Source organism: Theropithecus gelada, chromosome 2 (genome assembly GCF_003255815.1).
Source record: "Theropithecus gelada isolate Dixy chromosome 2, Tgel_1.0, whole genome shotgun sequence".
Taxonomy (NCBI): Eukaryota; Metazoa; Chordata; class Mammalia; order Primates; family Cercopithecidae; genus Theropithecus; species Theropithecus gelada.
Window position 1 is genome coordinate 118,673,731 of NC_037669.1, and position 17,709 is coordinate 118,691,439.

A 17,709-nucleotide genomic window follows, 5' to 3' on the forward strand; every position below is an offset into this window, starting at 1 on the left:
CATTGGCAAATGACCAGCCGAACCAAAATTTAAATATATTTTTCAATACATTTCTTGCCTTTCCCTGGCTAAGGGAAATGAAATATATATAATTTCAACAGGTACTGACCCATTAATTAATCCCCAAAACAGTCCAAAGTGCTATTTTTGTTCTTTCTACTCTCACAACAAAAATATTTATTTTGACTACTAAGTTTTGGGATTACAACAGTTAATCTGGAAAAAGAAGAGTAGTTTCCCAAATGATAGAACGTTAACTTGGATGTTTCACTTTTCTTTTCATATGCTTTTTAAATCTTTGGGTCAATATGAAGTTTTCCCTATAACATTTGAAAAAAATGTGTCATAAATTACTATGGAAGCATGGAAAATAAAACTCAAAGCATCTGCTTAAGAAATTTTTACATATAAATTATTCAGAAAGTTAATGGCGAGGTTAAAAAACAGAGAACCATGGCCAGTATACAATGAAAGGAAAATTTTGCTTCACATCATGTGATTTCAATATGTATTTAGGAAGGCAAGCTCTGCCAAACTTCCACTGGAATTGTTGTAACAGTCTTTTTCATTGTAATAGCTACTACTTACTGAGTGCCACACCTCACATAACACTTCTCTTAATTCTTCCCTCTACCCCATCAAGTAGGTGTTCGCCTATGTGGTGAAAGAATTTATCAAAGTTACATAGAAAGTAGCCAAGCTGGAATTTGAAGGAAGGCCTCTGCAAGTAATGTCCATGTTCTCCTTCAGTTTCAACTCTAATCACACTCAAAAATGCTTTTACATAATGGAGATGATGACTGTGATAAGATTAAATTCCCGCTTACCTAAATCCACTCTCTCATAGTTTAAAAAAAGGTCTATATTTTCTCTCAAGGTGAAAAGAACCCCCTACTTCTCATCTCACTAAAAAATAAGGCACAAAACACACCACTTCCCCCAACCTACTGTATCAGAGAAACCACCGAGCTGAAATGACAGGATTCCACTGTTTTTGCACCCTAAGTCCACAGTATCTGTAAAGTCCACCAATTCAGCCCTTCTCAACCTAAGAAAACAAAGCTTGTTATGTTGATGGCACCTCCACAGCTGTCTGTTAAACTTCAGGAGTTTATTACCTGCTTATTAATGACATTTGTATTTTGTCAGATTTGACCAATTTTATTAATTTATCTTTAAAGGACTTTCAGCTATTTATACAACAAATCTGCTATAATCAAGAACTTCTCTATTCAATCAGATTAGAGTTATTACTGTAAAATCTTGGTTTACTTGCCTCCCTCTTCAATTTTCTTACAATTAAAGACCATACCGGCAGGGTGTGGTGGCTCACACCTGTAATCCCAGCACTTTGGGAGGCTGAGGCATGTGAATCACTTGAAGTCTGGATTTCAAGACCAGCCTGGCCAACATGGTGAAACCCCATCTCCACTAGAAATACAAAAATTAGCCAGGCATGGTGGTGCCCACCTGTAATCCCACCTCCTCAGGAGGCTGAGGCACGAGAATCGCTTGAACCTGGGAGGCAGAGGTTGCAGTGAGCCAAGATCACGCCAGTGCACTCCCACCTGGGTGACAGAGCGAGACTCTGTCTCAAAAAATTTTTTAAAAAAAAGATAAATAAATAAAGACCATACCATGCACAAGTAGCTGGTGTTTTAGAAATGGAGATACATAAGTAGGCACAACACACACCCACACTCACACTGCCAGAAAGCAATAAAACTGTCAGGACAAGGCTCTGCCACAGACTGTGAGATTGCATCATAGTGGGAAAGAGGTCACTGTAATCAGAAATACATAGGCTCAATCCCGGTTCCAACCCGGGCCTCAGCATCCTCATTATGTAGAGATGGGACAGTGAAAACTAGACATAAAAATAAACCATTTAGCACAGTGCACAATATTCACAGTAGTTACCATCACCACCACCAATAACTTCAAAGTGGGGTCATTTTCCCAGCTGCCCCATTGTTTCTCGATTCATAACTGGGACATGTCACTGTCTTCCCCTCGCCCCTTCTTTTGTACTAGCTTTATTGAGATTTACTTTATATAACATAAAATTCATCCTGTTACAGTGTCCAATTTAGTAGGTTTTAGTGTCCCAGTTAAGTAACCACCACCACTATCTACTTCCAGAACATTTTTATCTCCCCAAAGAAACAGCATACCCCATTTCTCCTTCCCCCCAACTCCTGGCAACCACTGATTTATTTGTCTCTATGAATTTGCCTATTGCAGACATTTTATATAAGTGGAATGATACAATATGTGGCTTTTATGTCTGGCTTCTTTCACTTAGCATACTGTTTTCAAGGTTTATCCATAGTTTAGCATGTATCAGTTCTTTATCCCTCATTATGGCTGAATTATGGTCCATTGTGTGAAATATTATATTACATTTACCTATTCATAGGTTGATAGGCATTTGGGTTGTTTCCACTTTGGGGCTATTATGAATAATGCACCTGTGAACATTCCTGTACAAGTGTTTGTGTGGTCATATATTTTCATTTCTCAGGTATATACCTAGGAGTGCAATTGTTGAGTCATATGCAACTCTCTATTCAACCATCTGAAGAACTGCCAGATTGTTTTCCAAAGCAGATGTACTATTTTACATTAACACATACAGTGTATTCCACTTTTCCTACAACCTTGCCAATACTTGTTATTGTCTTTTTGACTGTAGAAATTCTAGCATGTTAAGGTATTGCAGTGTGGTTTTGATCTGCATTTCTCTGATGGCTAATGATATTGAGCATCTTTTCATGTTCTAATTGGCCATTTGTATATCTTCTTTGGAGAAATGTCTGTTTGGGTCCTTGGCCCACTTTTAAATTATTTTTTTTTAATTCTCGAGTTATAAGGTTTTTATATATTCTAGATTCAAGTTCTTTCTGAAACATATTATTTGTACATATTTTCTCCCATTTTGTGAATTTTCTTTCCATTTTTGTTGTTGTTGTTGTTGTTGTTTTTAGACAGAGTCTCGCTCTGTCACCCAGGCTGGAATGCAGTGGCGCAATCTCGGTTCACTGCAACCTTCGCCTCCGGGTTCAAGTGATTACCCTGCCTCAGCCTCCTGAGTAGCTGGGACGACAGGCATGTGCCACCACACCTGGTTTTTTTCATTTGTGTGTTTGTTTTTTTGGTATTTTTAGTAGAGAAAAGTTTCACCATGTTAGTTAGGCTGATCTCGAACTCCAGACCTCAAATGATCCACCTGCCTTGGTCTCCCAAAGTGCTGAGATTACAGGTGTGAGCCACAGTCCCAGGCCTCTTTCCACTTTTTAACGGTGTCCTTTGAGGCACAAAAATTTTTAATTTGTATAAAGTCAAATATATCTATTTTTTTCTCTTGTTGCTCATGCTTTTGGTGTCACATATACAAATCCATTACCTAATCCAAGGTTATAAAATTTTGTATCTCAAGTTTTATAGTTTTAGTTCCTAGATTTCTGTTTATAATCCATTTTGAGTTAATTTTTGCATATGGTGTGAGGTAGCTGTTCAACTTCACTCTTTTTGCATGTGGATATCCAGTTTTTCTAGCACCATTTATCGAAAAGATTATTCTTTTCTGCAGTGAACTGTCTTGGCGTTCCTCTCTCTTTTAAAAACACATTCAGAACATTTCATTCTTTGCAGGTATAGGTCAGTCTCATATTATTTTCCATCTATTAAGCATTATATTACTCTCTTTAAACATGCAAATCATTGAAGAATATATGTGAATCTCTCCTGTACTTACTTATGCTTAGACAATCATTTACATTTAAAAACATTTAGCCAGGTACCTACTTTGTGTCAGGCAGTATTCTAGATGCTGAGATACAATCCCCATGAGGCAATATGAGTTCTTGGAGATGACTATAAGTACACATTGTATTCTACGACAGGAAGGAAAAGAATCACAGATGCTGAAAAAACAGAACAACTATTTCTGTGATGAAGGTTCTAAAAGGGTCACACTGAGGAGAGGCACCAAAAAGAACAACAGAATTGTCAAAGAAAGGCTCTGGAGTATTCCAGAGAAAGGGGGAAATAATGGACATGAAAGTGTTTATTTGGAAAGAGGCTCAAGGTATCTAGGGAACAGAGGTTTAACATATAGACCGTGTGGTGACAGGTAAAGGTGCCTCTTGAGAGGTAAGCAGTGTTGAGTGTTATGGATATCATATACACCATGCTACAGAACTTTAACTACATTTGTATGTAATGGCAACCAACTCTAGACCTGAACAAGAAAGTCATGTGTATTTTAGGAAGAGGACTGTGGGGATAACTGTACAGAACTAACTAGCAGAGGGACAGATTAGTACTGAGCACAACTCACATATGTCCAGCCTGCAGGGGGAGAGTGTGTGTGTATGTGTGTGTGTGTTTCTTTCTTTCTACAACTGCATGACAACAATGTATTTTGCTCCTATCTCTTGGTGATAACTAGACAACTAAGACATTTTATACTTGGTTCCGCCTTCCTCATTTCACTGAAGTGTGTGTACTGCCAGCCTTGAAGATGATGTTGTGTACACATCCTATTGGCTTCTCAATTCTATTTTCTTCATATTAACAATCTTTTTCAGATACTCTACTGTAACATGTCATAAAAGATATAATACTATCATTGAAGGTCATTTAACTTTGCACCCATCTTCTGGTCACAGAGCCCAACTGAAATGAAGTTAGTCATTCACATGCCTTACAGACTGCTTCTTTCCCTTTCTCAATTCAAATTATTCCATTTTAACTATTTTTCCAATATTGTCTAGCATATTTTGCCATAACTATCAGCTGGGAAAGAACGTCAACACGCTTCCATCATCAGTTTCATACAAGCAAGTTTACAGCTCTACTTTTACCCTTTCTATTTGGATTTTCTACAGTTTTCCAGAATCAGAACTATATCCAAGTCAAAAATTCTTCATTTCTCGTAGTACATGCAACAAATATTTTTGCATTTAATACAACCCCAGCAATACTACTAGCAAGAAAAAGCACACTGAAGCTTCTCTCCAGTAGAATGTTCAATTTTTAACTGGTACTCCATAAATGGACCTTTAGCATAAAAGGAGGTGTTATTTTTGCCGTCCCAGTGGTGAGAACTGTACTCTGTTCAATGGAATGAAACACGTCCTCAAAATAAATGAGCAGGAGACATAATGGAATTCTACATTCCTTGTTCTTTTCTGTTAACTGACTGCGGGTGTGAATGTGATCCATCATCTTGTATCCCTGCTGGAAGAGCCTGTTCTACACCCCATCCTCCCTCCAGTGATTCTTATTTACAAAGACTTGTGTAAAATAAGTCATTTATTTGCAACAGCAGGAAAACTGGCCAGCAATCTGGCTATGTAATAAATAAATAAAGTCAAATTGGCTCACAAAAAAAAAAAGGATGGAAAAAATGAAATTATAGTAGCTGCGATATGTCTTACACATGAAGAAACGGTTAAGTTTTTATATCAGAGAAGGATAAATCTTTGATTTCTGCCTCTGCTTCAGCAACTTTCCTATGTAGCTGCCAATTTTTCATCCTAGCAAAATCATTAAAAACTGAAAATTACATATTTTTAAACCACTTTAAAAGCAGAGGCTGAGAGAGAAAGAGTAAAGAAAAGAAAAATCCATCTGGAAGGATATAATCAAAAAAACGTTAGCACAGTGATTATCATCTCTGGAGAGTAAAATTGTAAATATTTTTCATTTTATGCTAAGTAGGAAGAACAAAAAAGGCAGAAAGATAGAAAAACAGTTTGTTAGGTATTTGGAAAGGTAGCTATGCAGAAACAGGAGATTTGTATATTGTGCTGAGGCTAGGACAAAATCTAAAGTATATACAGATGTCCACAACGTTCCAGCCATGCAAAACATTTTATACCTCATTCAGGCACAGGAACATAACTTCATCCTTTAAGCTTTTTTACGCTTCCAGTAGATCTCTGAGATTCCTATTACCATCATTTTACTTAGAAAACCAAACCTCAGAGAAATTTAAATGCAAACAGCCAAGTTCTCACATCATACTCAGTAATTCACCAAGCCCAGGTGGTGCCACATCGTGGAGCAATGGAACTCCATTTTTTTCCATCTATAACAGAACGCAGGCCCTGTTTATGTGAGCTATGTCTCCTTTAATATGTTAACTAACTGAATCTATGAATTTTCTTCCAGAAAGTTGTATTACAGGTGGAAGGAAATTTCTAAAGCAGGAGACTCCATAAAGAAATCACAACCAATCAATCAAACATAAAAACGCCACTTGCCAGAGGACAGTCTAGTAGGCCTTCTACGTTTCCTTTTCTCTGGCTCTCCAGTACGTCAAGTGGCAAAACACAAGAAATACCATGTGGTGCCACAAAATGATGGCAAATCTAGCACTATGATACCTAAATTAACTCCTGGAATATGGCTTTGAAGCCTCAACGTATACTCTGCTGGAGTAACGTAGTGTCCATAGTGAGTAGAGAAGTCCATCAAATGGATTACCTGTGAGATATAACCCGGAGGCACATGAATGGGAGGAATGGATCCATTGGGTGACATCATGGGAACCTCAGCAGGTCCTAAAAGAGATGAGTCAGATGTTAATAGCTGAAGAAACATGCATTATTCAAAATAATCAGTGTTTTCAATGTACTATCCATACTGAAGATAATTAATCACTTTGACAATCTTTCTTCGAAAGTTGGTATATATTGCCTTAAAGCTAAACCTGAAACCACAAATGAAAAGGAATTCTCCAATTATACAACTCAAAGAAAACAAACAAAAAGCCCAAAACTATAAGTATCTTTATAAATATCTAATGATTCCCAAAACCTCAAGTTCCATAAACCAAGATTGCTCAGTTAATAGCAGTCTAACAGAGTGGGGCAAAAAGTTTCTTTCTTTTTATTTGGCCTTTAAAAGAATGTATAATTAATCAATATTTAAACAAATCAATTATAAAATTATTTTCTATTCTGGTTTAAAAAGCTCCTACAGACTTTGGGTTTATGATTTTCAGTTAGATTATCATTTTTAATAAATTACTGTAACATGCCATAATTTGAAATAGAAGAGATCCTTAAATTATTCCAAACCCACTGAATAAGGCAGGGGGAAAAAATAGATCTTTTTTTTGGACGGAGTCTTGCTCTTGTTGCCAAGGCTAGAGTGCAATGGCGCAATCTAGGCTCACTACAACCTCTGCCTCCCAGGTTCAAGTGATTCTCCTGCCTCAGTCTCCTGAGTAGCTGAGATTACAGATGCCTGCCGCCACGCCCAGATAATTTTTGTATTTTCAGTAGAGACGGAGTTTCACCACGTTGGCCAGCCTGGTCTCAGACTCCTGGCCTTGTAATTCACCCACCTCGGCTTCCCAAAGTGCTGGGATTACAGGTGTGAGCCACCGCATCAGGCCTAGATCATATTTTAAAATAAGGAACTATTAAAAATATGAATGCCAAATTTACTTGGATTGTTCAAAGTAAAGCATTAAATTAACAAGAAATTTGTTTCAAAATAGGAAATTCAGCTTTCTGATCCACCATCTGGGATGGAACCACGACCAAAATGCAGATTTTCGTAAAAGTCCTTACAGAAAAAGCACCACTCTCAAGGCTGAACCCTTGGACACAACAGAAAATCCAAAGGCCAAGATCCAGAATAAAGAAAGAATTTCTCCTGATCAGCAGAGACTGATCTTTGCTGGCAAGCAACTGAAAGATGAACATACTCTGTCTTAACTACACATTCAAAAGGAGTCCGCTCTTCATCTTGTGTTGGGACTTCATAGAAGTAGTCATACCACTCCCAAGAAGAACAAACGTAATAGAAAAAGATTAAGCTGGATATCCTGAGATACGATAAGGTAGATGACAACAGCAAAATGAGTGGCCTTCACTAGCAGTGTCCTTCAGATGAATGTGGTGCTGGAGTTTTTATGGCCAGTCACAAACATTTGACAGACATTATTGTAGCAAATATTGTCTGACTTACTGCTTCAACAAACCAGAAGACAAGGCTCAGCGCAGTGGCTCACTTGAGCCCAGGAGTTTGAGACCAGCCTGGGCAACATAGCAAGATCCCATCTCTACAAAAAATTAAAAAGTTGCTAGGCATGGTGGAGCGTGTCTGTGGTCCTAGCTACTTGGAAGGCTCAGGTGGGAGGATGGCTTGAGCCCAGGAGGTCGAGGCTACCGTAAGTCATGATCAAGCCACCACACCCCAACCTGCACACAGAGCAAGACTCTGTCTTCCCAAAAACGTTTTTAAAAACAGAAGACAAGCAATTGTGTATGAGTTAATAAAAGACGTGAACAACAACAAAAAGCTAAATTCAATGAATGTTAATTACATGTCTAAGGCAAACAACGAATGGCAAGGTTAACAATTACCCAAGATATAGTTTTGAGTTAATATTTAATTACAAAGAAACTGGCCGCTGTTACATCAAAATCAACTTCGGACACCTTTCAAAGATCTAACAATTAAACAAATGGTTTCCCTAGAAGTGCAAGAACCTCATGACCACTGGTTTTCTATTTGGTGGCTGGCTCGCCTATTTAGCAGCCCTCCTCCCAAATGTCAATAGAAAAACTTTGTGTTTCTAGTCCAAGATGGGACTTCCTGGCTCCAAGTGCGTTGCATTGTTTATTTGCTTTATCCTAATGTATGTTGTGCTGTCAGCAATGAAAATTGCTCAGCTGGAACAAAAACCAAGAGAAATACAACACTTTATTTGGCAAAAGGCAGATCCTGCCATCCAGTGCTGCATTTAAATGTGCATACAATGGATCTTTCACTTCACAGTACAACCAGTGTTATGACCACTTCACAGGAGAGGACTCGGTAGGGAAAAAAGAGACAGGGACACTGGTGAGCATAAGAACAAGTCTGTGAAATAGGAAAGAAAACAGGAGCAGGGAAGAACATTTGTATATTTATCTAACATTCCAAGTGCCAAGCATTCAATCCAAATTCACGGATAATACACCAAATCACTAAAGTATCTGATCATCTCTATAACTGTAAAAAATAAACACAGCAAAAGAAGAGAATGGCATAAAAATGGATCACTGCATGACCCAATTTAATTCTTAAGTATAATTTAAACGAATACATCCACCAATCGCCGAAGGCATTGGTTTCCAAAACCATTTTTCCCGTCAGCTTCAGCATTTTTGACATAGCCATACAGAGAGTTGTGTATTTACTCAATATTTGTATTTTAATTGATTCATTAAAAATAAATCATAAACAATGGGATGTCTGCGCCATCCTGAGCACTGTCTGTGAAATTCAAGGGCTGATGTACACAGCTCGATGCAGCAGATGTTAAGAGCGTGGTCTGCCTGGTTTTATTCCCCAGCTCACTATTCACACTGGTGGTATGACCCTGAACAATTCACTTAGCCTTTCTGAGCCTTACTTCCTAATAGTCATAAGTGAGAATAACAGTTCTTACTTCATATGGTCAGGTTTAAAGATTAAATTCATTACGTGCAAAAGCGCTTAGAGCAGTGCATGGCACAATAATCACTCATCAAAATGTTACTAGTTATCATTATTCTTTACAATGCTTTTTATAATTTTATTGATAGTTTTGGTTGCTTTTTAAAAATTTTTTTGTTACTATTACAAGTACTAAAGCTTTTTAATAGTCCATACCCATGCAACATAAAATCAACAAGTATACACTTGGTACAACATTGACTTAGGGAACAATCCTCCCTCATTAGGTAAAAATAAAATGTTTCACAGTACAGAGTGTGAACAGAGGTGCTACCACCTCAATAAAGTATTGCTTTTTAATCACCAAAATGTTTACCATGCAAATAGTCTCTTAACCCTAGGCATGACCCCTAAAACTGTTAAAGTCATTTGTGTAAAATGCTTTAAAGAATGTAGGACAAGTATGTGATTTACAGCTAGAAAAGGTTTTTTTCACAGTCTTGATTTCAAGAGTAGCCAAATGACTTTAACATGTTTGTTCCCCCTTTTGTCACTGTCATCAGAACTATTTCAAAGGACATTTATAAATATGCACTAATAGTTTCCAAAACTCTACCTTGCCTTAGAACCCCAAGTTCCTCTCCTTTCTGAAATTAACCATTACAACTATAAACAATTTGGAGTTTAAAAGCTAGCAACATAAAATCTCATTCACCATAGTGGTACGAAAAGAAGTTATTGTCTTCCTAAACATTTATTTCCCAATCTGTGAGTTTACTATCTCTGCTCAACTGTGTTTGAGAATGTCCAATATTATTGTAATCTTTCCCTAATTAAAACACTAATTTCTCTTCCTAAAGTTCCTAAAAGTCTTAAAAGTCTGCTAGCATTTGTTAATGAGTTTATTTTTCATTTACTTAAACCTTGAACCAGAAACGTTGGAGAGCCTTTATTATTCAATCAATGGTAATTAAGGCAATGATTCTATGACAGTATTCATACATCAAAGAGACAAAAGGAAAGACCAGCAACATTGTATTCTTAGGACCACACAAGCTCTTGGAGAGCTCCTGAGCCCGCACCAAGGTTGCAAGATCATTCTGCCTCATCCTCTATCTCTTCCCTGCTACCAGGGATCCCCAAGAGCAGGGGTGCCCAACCACTAATAGTGGTCCGTGGCCTGTTAGGAACCGGGCTGCACAGCAGGAGATGAACAGTGGGCAAGCCAGCATTACTGCCTGAGCTCCGCCTCCTGTCAGATCAGCAGCCGCATTAGATTCCTAATCAGCAGCGAACCCTATCGTGAAGAGGGATGTAGGCATTCCTTATGAGAATCTAACTAATGCCTGATGATCTGAGGTGAAACAGTTTCATTCTGAAACAGTCTCCCTCACCCCCAGTCCGTGGAAAAATTGTCTTCCACAAAACCAGTCCCTGGTGCCAAAACGGTTGGAACCACTGACCTAGAGCTCACACATCTCAGACGCTATCTTCACAACATTCACCCATTCTGTGAGCAGACAGAACTAGACTAATTAGATGAATTACAAATAAAGTTTGGAAATCTCAAAGTGGTGGCAACTGGGAATCCAGGGTATAAATCATCATTTAAAACAAGTCTTAGAAAAAGATCAGCCATAAACTAATCAATTATATTATAATTTCAGGCACGTTTAAATGGTATTTTTATCATCTGAGTATTCATGTAATACACGTAAACAGGTAATGAATTCATATAATTATTGGACTTGTCTATAAACTGGTACTTATATGACTAAATGGCTATTTTTCAACAATAGCCCTTAGTTGCAATAGATTACATTTTTTCCTAATTGATTTAAATATCGTCTTGCTCAACAAGGATGCAAAGGAGTTGATATCACAACACAGCAAGATAAAACTAATGAGAAAATAAGGCAAAGATGAAATAATGATGTGATAAAATCCAATATATCCTATAAAAGTGACCCTTCCGTCTTTTTAAATCGCTGAGGAACAGAAATTCTTGCTGGCAGAAGTAGCTATAAGGCCACAGCTAGTAGGTAAACAGATAATAATGGTGAAAGTAATTATCAGAACAAATTGTCTAAATACAAGTACACTCAAGCTGTTTGCAATGGGTCTAATACTGCATACAAAATGTGAGATCTTCTAATGAATCTCATAAATGTCTAATGATGAATCTCTAACCATTCATAGTGACTCAAGACTCTTACACAAGCTAAGAGATAATGTAGGCACTTTGGTTAGCTCTGAATTTTTTTTTTTTTTTTAAATTATTCAACACTGATTAATCCCACAAGGGAACTAAAAGGAATACAAAGAAAATAAAGCACAGACACTAACTTCAAAGAAATTCGAACTCTGCTACAGTGGTTCTTCAACTTCAATGTGCATCCACATCACCTAAAGCATTTCTTAAAATACAAATTGCTAGGCCCCACTCCGCACAGTGTCAGAACTGGAAAGTTTAGAGGGAATCCCCAAGAATGAGTATTTCTAACAAGTTCTCAGGTGGTGTGGATGCTGCTGTCTAGGGACCATGCTTTGATAAGCTCTGACTTCATGAGACAGAAGACTATATGAACCAGACTTTCCCCCAACATCAGGAACTAGACAAGGATGCCGACCTTCACCACTGAGATTCAACATTGTACTGGAAGTTCTAGCCAGAACAATTAGGCAAGAAAAAGAAAGGCACCCAAATTGGAAATAAAATTTATCTACACACATATGACATATCCCAACATACAGAAAATCTCAAAGATCCCACAAAAAAATTACTAGAGCTAGCACACTAATTCAGTAAAGCTGTAAGGTATCATATCTGCACACAAAAGCCAATTGTGTTTCTACACACCAGAAATGAATAATCAGAAAATTAAGAAAACAATTCCAATCACAACAGCATCCAAAAGAATAAAATACCTAGAAATAAATTTAATCAATGGAGTAAATGGTTTGTATACTGAAACTACAAAACATTGCTAAATAGTAGCATGAAACAGAAGACTGATTGATTGATTGATTTTAATACAGCCAGAGTCTCACTATATTGCCCAGGCTGATCTCGAACTCCTGGGGCTCAAGTGATACTCCTTGGCCTCCAAAGTACTGGGAGTACAGGCATGAGCCACCACACCCATCCATGGAAGATTTATTATTAAGCTAGCAATAATACTCAAAGTGATCTAGAGTCAATGTAATATTATCAAAATTCCAGGGACCCCAAATAGGCAGAAAGAATGAACTTGGACCCCATCTCATATCATATACCAAAATCAACTCAAAATGGATCATAGACCTACTTATGGAAGCTTAAAAAAATAATAAAACTCTTAGAAGAAAACAGAAGTAAATCTTCATGACACTGCATTTGGCAACAGATCCGTAGACACCAAAAGTACAAGCAACAAAATATAGATAAAAAGAACTTCGTTAAAATAAAAACTTTTGTGTATCAAAAGACATTACTAAGAAAATGAAAACACATCCTATAGAATGGGAAAAATATTTCCAAATCATATTTGATAAAGGACTTGTATCCAGAATAGATGAAGAACTCTCACAACTCAACAAAAAGACAAACAACCCAACTTAAAAATGGGTAAATGAATAGACATTTCTCCAAAGATAATATGTAGTCAACACACAAACACATGCATACACATAAAAAGATGCTCAACATCATTAATCATGAGGAAAATACAAATCAAAACCATGATGAGATACCACTTCACACACACTAGGATGGCTATTAAAAGACAAAGACACACACAGAGAAAATAACAAATGTTGGCAAGTTTGTGGAGAAATTGGAAACTTTTACACTGCTGGTAGGCAAGTAAAACAGAAACTGTGGAAAAGTGTAGCACTTCCTTAAAAAAGTTAAATGTAAAATTCCCTTATGACCCACTAATTCCACTTTTAGTTGTATTAGGTTGGTACAAAAGTAATTGCTTTTTGCCATTGAAAGTAATATATCCAAGAGAATTGAAAACACATAAACAAACACATCTACAGGCATGTTCATAGCAGCCTGTACATGTGTTCATGTTCACAATACTCAAAAGATGGAAACAGCTGAAATGTCCATCAGAAGATGGATGGATAAAATGTGGTATGTACAAACAAGAGAATACTACTCAACCATAAAAAGGAATGAAGCACTAATACAAGCTACAATGCTGACAAAGCTTGAAAGCATTAGGATTAGACCCAAAAGATCACCCATATTGTGTCACTCCACTTATATGAAATATTCACAATAAATGAATCTACAGAAACAGAACTCAGATTGGTGGTTGCCAAAGGCTGAGGCAGGAGGGTGGGTGGAAGGTTTGCAGGACTGAGGAGCATCCGCTCAATAGGTACAGCTTTTTGGGGTGATGAAAAACATTTTGGAAACAGAGGTAGTGGTTGCATAACATTGCGAATAGGTGTATTTACTAAATGAGTTAATTTTATGTTCTATGCATTTCACCTTAACAAAAAAAGAATTGAAAAATTATGCCAATAACCAAAGAAAGATAAGATAGTAAAACTGGGGTTACTAACAAGCTACCAAACAGCAACGGCATATAAATCTCTTGAGAGCACATTTTTATTCCATATACATTCATATTTGCAAAGACACTATTTCTAGACACTGTGCTATGCAAAAGCCAACAGATGCATTGTCTATCCACAAGCAACTGTGTGGGGATACAGACATATAAATAAATAAACACAAGGAGGCATTTCAGGCACTGTATAAATTTTACAAGATTTAAAGAGATTATTATCTTGTGGAAACCTTAGTAACTGCAGAACTGAGGAGGTCAAAGGCCCTTAGGATATAATAGAAGTCTCACAGTTTTACAAATAAACAAACTGAGACCCAGAAGCAAGCTGACCAGCCCAGGAAAGAGCAGGCAAGAGATGGAACAACAGGGACGAGAACTCTGTTCTCCTTCTTTTTCTAATTACACTTTCCTTTGAAAGTAAGATCTCTTGTTCCTTAAACTGCTGCTGGCAAACTCATCTTCTTTCCAGGTGTTATTTTCACACAGAAGCTAGGTACTGATGGCACATTCCTCTGGCTCAGGTGAAATGAGGGAAGGCATACTGGTCTCTCCAACCAAAACTACTTCTTCCCAACGGCATCCACCCAGAGAGGAAACGGGCCAGGAAGGCGCTAGGGAGGCTTGGGTTTGCACCTGGACTCCATCACTTTCTAGCATGACCTTGGGGCAAATTACTTAAAACTGTCTGATCAACACTTTTGGCCTACCAAAAGGGATGACAGGTGCTAATTTCAAGGGTTGTTTAAGGACTGGAAGATGTAATGCATATAAAGTGCCTAGCACTGTGCCTTGATGAGTAACATCTTAACAACTTAAAACACTGCCCCGGTAGAAGAAAAATACCATGTGAACAAAGAGGTTAACACAGTGTAATCATTCACCACAGATGCCAAATGAGCAAATGAGTTACACAGTTTCGTAGATGAGCAAGTGAGTTTTTTTGCTCTTCACATTCTTTCTTTCTAAAGTATCTTTCCATGTTGTAGCTTGGCAAGAATATCCTCCTCTTGAAAATGTAGTATCTTCACGATAACCTAATTATGGTTATTAAAAAATATGAAAATAAAAAGAACAAGGGAAGGGTGGCTGGTTTGTCATAGTTGTCTACTCCCCCCAACCTTATTCCTCTGTGTCTCCCCAGATTACCTGTTCTGTTTCCCCAATTTCTAGGAAATCTTGGAAAGTTGGGTGTGCGAACTTTCGGGATGTCCTCAGATAGCTGTAAATCAAAGGACCAGCCTTTTGTTTCTGAAAGTCGATCTCTGTTTCTCTGGCATTGGCTTTATTTCAAGAATTTCTAGTCTGGTCCAGTCATTGTCTTTAAAAAGGAGCAAGTGGCCAAAAGAACAAATTGCTCCATGACTAAATTTTCCTGCTAAAACCTTAATGTATATCACTACCAAGAACCAAAACTGAGTTGCTGATAGAATTCTTAAATAAGGGTAGCCATCATCTTCTCACTTGGCCATTTCAAATCACAAGGCCGGCGTTAGTTAACAATTCTGTCTTGCCAATTTGAAATTCAAGTCTTTTCTTTCAAACATTCCTCTTTGAACCTGTTTTGTTACTTAGCTGTTTTAAGGGCATCAGGAGCAGAAAGACTAGGGTTTAATTCTCACATAAGACAAGCTTCTTAAATCCCAATTTTCCTCAGTTTCATTGAAATTGAGGAATCTACCCAATTAGCTACTTTATCAAGTTGTTTTTAGGCTTAAATGGTTTAAAAAAAAAAAAAAAAAAAAAACCTATACACTTACTGTGTAAATATATAATACTATGCTTTTCTTAGCTTGTGTTTTATTAAATTCAATCAACATTCATTGTGCAAGATGATGTAAGGAATTGAAAGTCACACAGAAGATTTTTAACACATACATAAACAACAAACTACTGCATAAAGCAGCAGCAATTGTTTCATTAGAGGCAAGGAACTCTGGAGCTGGACAATAACAATTATCCGTAGAGTGGGTGGGGGAAGAATATTCAAAATTCAGTAACTAGCAATGAATGGTACAGAAAGCTGGTGAATCCATTCACAGCAGGCATGATGACCTAACATGGTTTCAAAAAGAACTTGATTTAAATTCAGGGCTACAGAAATGCAAGCTTTAAGACTGTCAAAGACATCAGGTACCAGGAAACAGGCTTGTAGTATAATCTTCAACTCCAGTTTTTAGAACTCTTGGTTGTTACTTTGTTCAGTTCAACAAACCTTTGTTGAACCCAATGTAACTGCCAGACCTTGTGCAGGATGCCAAGGACACAATGACATTGACGAGAACAAACATTTCTGTTCTTAATTATGGAGAGAATGGCATGCGGAATGAGTAATGCACAGGTGCACAGAACCATGTAGGGGGAGGGGAGACCCAGCTTTGGGCCTGAGATTTCTGTGTATCTCAGCATGGAGTCAGGCACATAGCCCAGGCAACTCAAGCAGCATGAGCATTTGGTCAAAGTCTGATCCAGCAACAGAAATAATTGAAGAGTTAGGTAGAAGATCTCTGAGAAAGGGTCCAAGAAATTGATCTCTGGAAAAACAAAAAATAGTGGGTTCCATACATCCAGACTGACGGTAAAGTTGAATCTCCCAGGGTCTCAGGACTCTGCTCTTCAAGTTAAACTTCATCACCTTGTCCCAATTTGAAACATAATTTACTTACTCTACAAATAAACAACATTCAGGATTACCTTATCATTTAAACTTATTTATTTATTTTGAGACAGGGTCTCGCTCTGTCACCTAGGCTGGAGTGCAGTGGCATGATGACAGCTCAACACAGCCTCAACCTCCTGGGGTCAAGTGATCCTCTCACCACAGCCTCCTGAGTAGCTAGGACTACAGACAAGCCACCACATGCGCAGCTGATTTTTGTATTTTTTTTGTAGAGATGTGGTCTCACCATGTTGCCCAGGCTGGCCTTGAACTCCTGGCCTCAAGCGATCCTCCCACCTCAGCCACCCAAAGGGCAGAGATTACAGGTGTGAGTCACTGTGCCTAGCCAGTTAAACTTATTTAAATGAATACTAAGATCCCATCTTTCTTTGTTTTGATCTTTAATGTCAGGTTTGGAACGGCAGGTAATCCAAAGATAAACTTATTTATACTTAAACCAGGACCTTGTAAACATTAAAGCCCTAAGGAATTATACAAATACAACTCAATAATACTGAGAAAAGGCTTCTGATATTTAACAAGTAAAGTCCTTGCAAATATCAACAGCAAAATTAAAACAAAGGCATCAGAAAGAGCATCAAGTGCTTCATTTCAAAACCTTAAAAGCAAACCATCCCAGCATTTTTTTTCTCTTTGGCCCATGACGGGCATCCGAGGCCCTCGGGCTTTCTCACACAGAGTAAAGAGCACATATTAGCATTTCAGCTAATAACAAACTCAAGACGGAGTTCCCAGGAGAGATGAATAGGAACAGGTAAGTATAACTCCTAGTGGTATCCTCTAGACAAACTTGTTGAGGGTAAAAACTTACCCCCTATTCTGCTTATTCGAACAAGGCTATTTAAATTTTAAATGCCCCGAGGTAAAATGAAGACTAAGATGTTAAATAATCATACTAAAGTTGACGCATTTTGTAGAGACAAGAATCAGAAAGATTGCTCATTAAAAATTGATGCAAGCAGAGCGACTAAGGGCGGTCTCGGCAGGAACAAGGCAGAATTTATTCACTGCACTGGCCCTGAG

General features: G+C 37.7%; 1 protein-coding gene and 1 pseudogene across 2 annotated transcripts in view; one reads left to right on the plus strand and one right to left on the minus strand.

Annotated features, from left to right (window-relative positions):
• The window catches only part of FNDC3B (fibronectin type III domain containing 3B), a 364,055-nt gene that overhangs the window by 168,891 nt on the left and 177,455 nt on the right, over window positions 1–17,709 (minus strand). For both annotated transcript variants that reach the window (XM_025375210.1, XM_025375209.1), the window contains exon 4: window positions 6,496–6,572. In XM_025375210.1, the coding sequence (XP_025230995.1) occupies window positions 6,496–6,572 (77 nt within the window). The remainder of the gene's footprint in view (window positions 1–6,495; window positions 6,573–17,709) is intronic.
• On the plus strand, window positions 7,564–8,805 carry LOC112618299 (annotated as a pseudogene).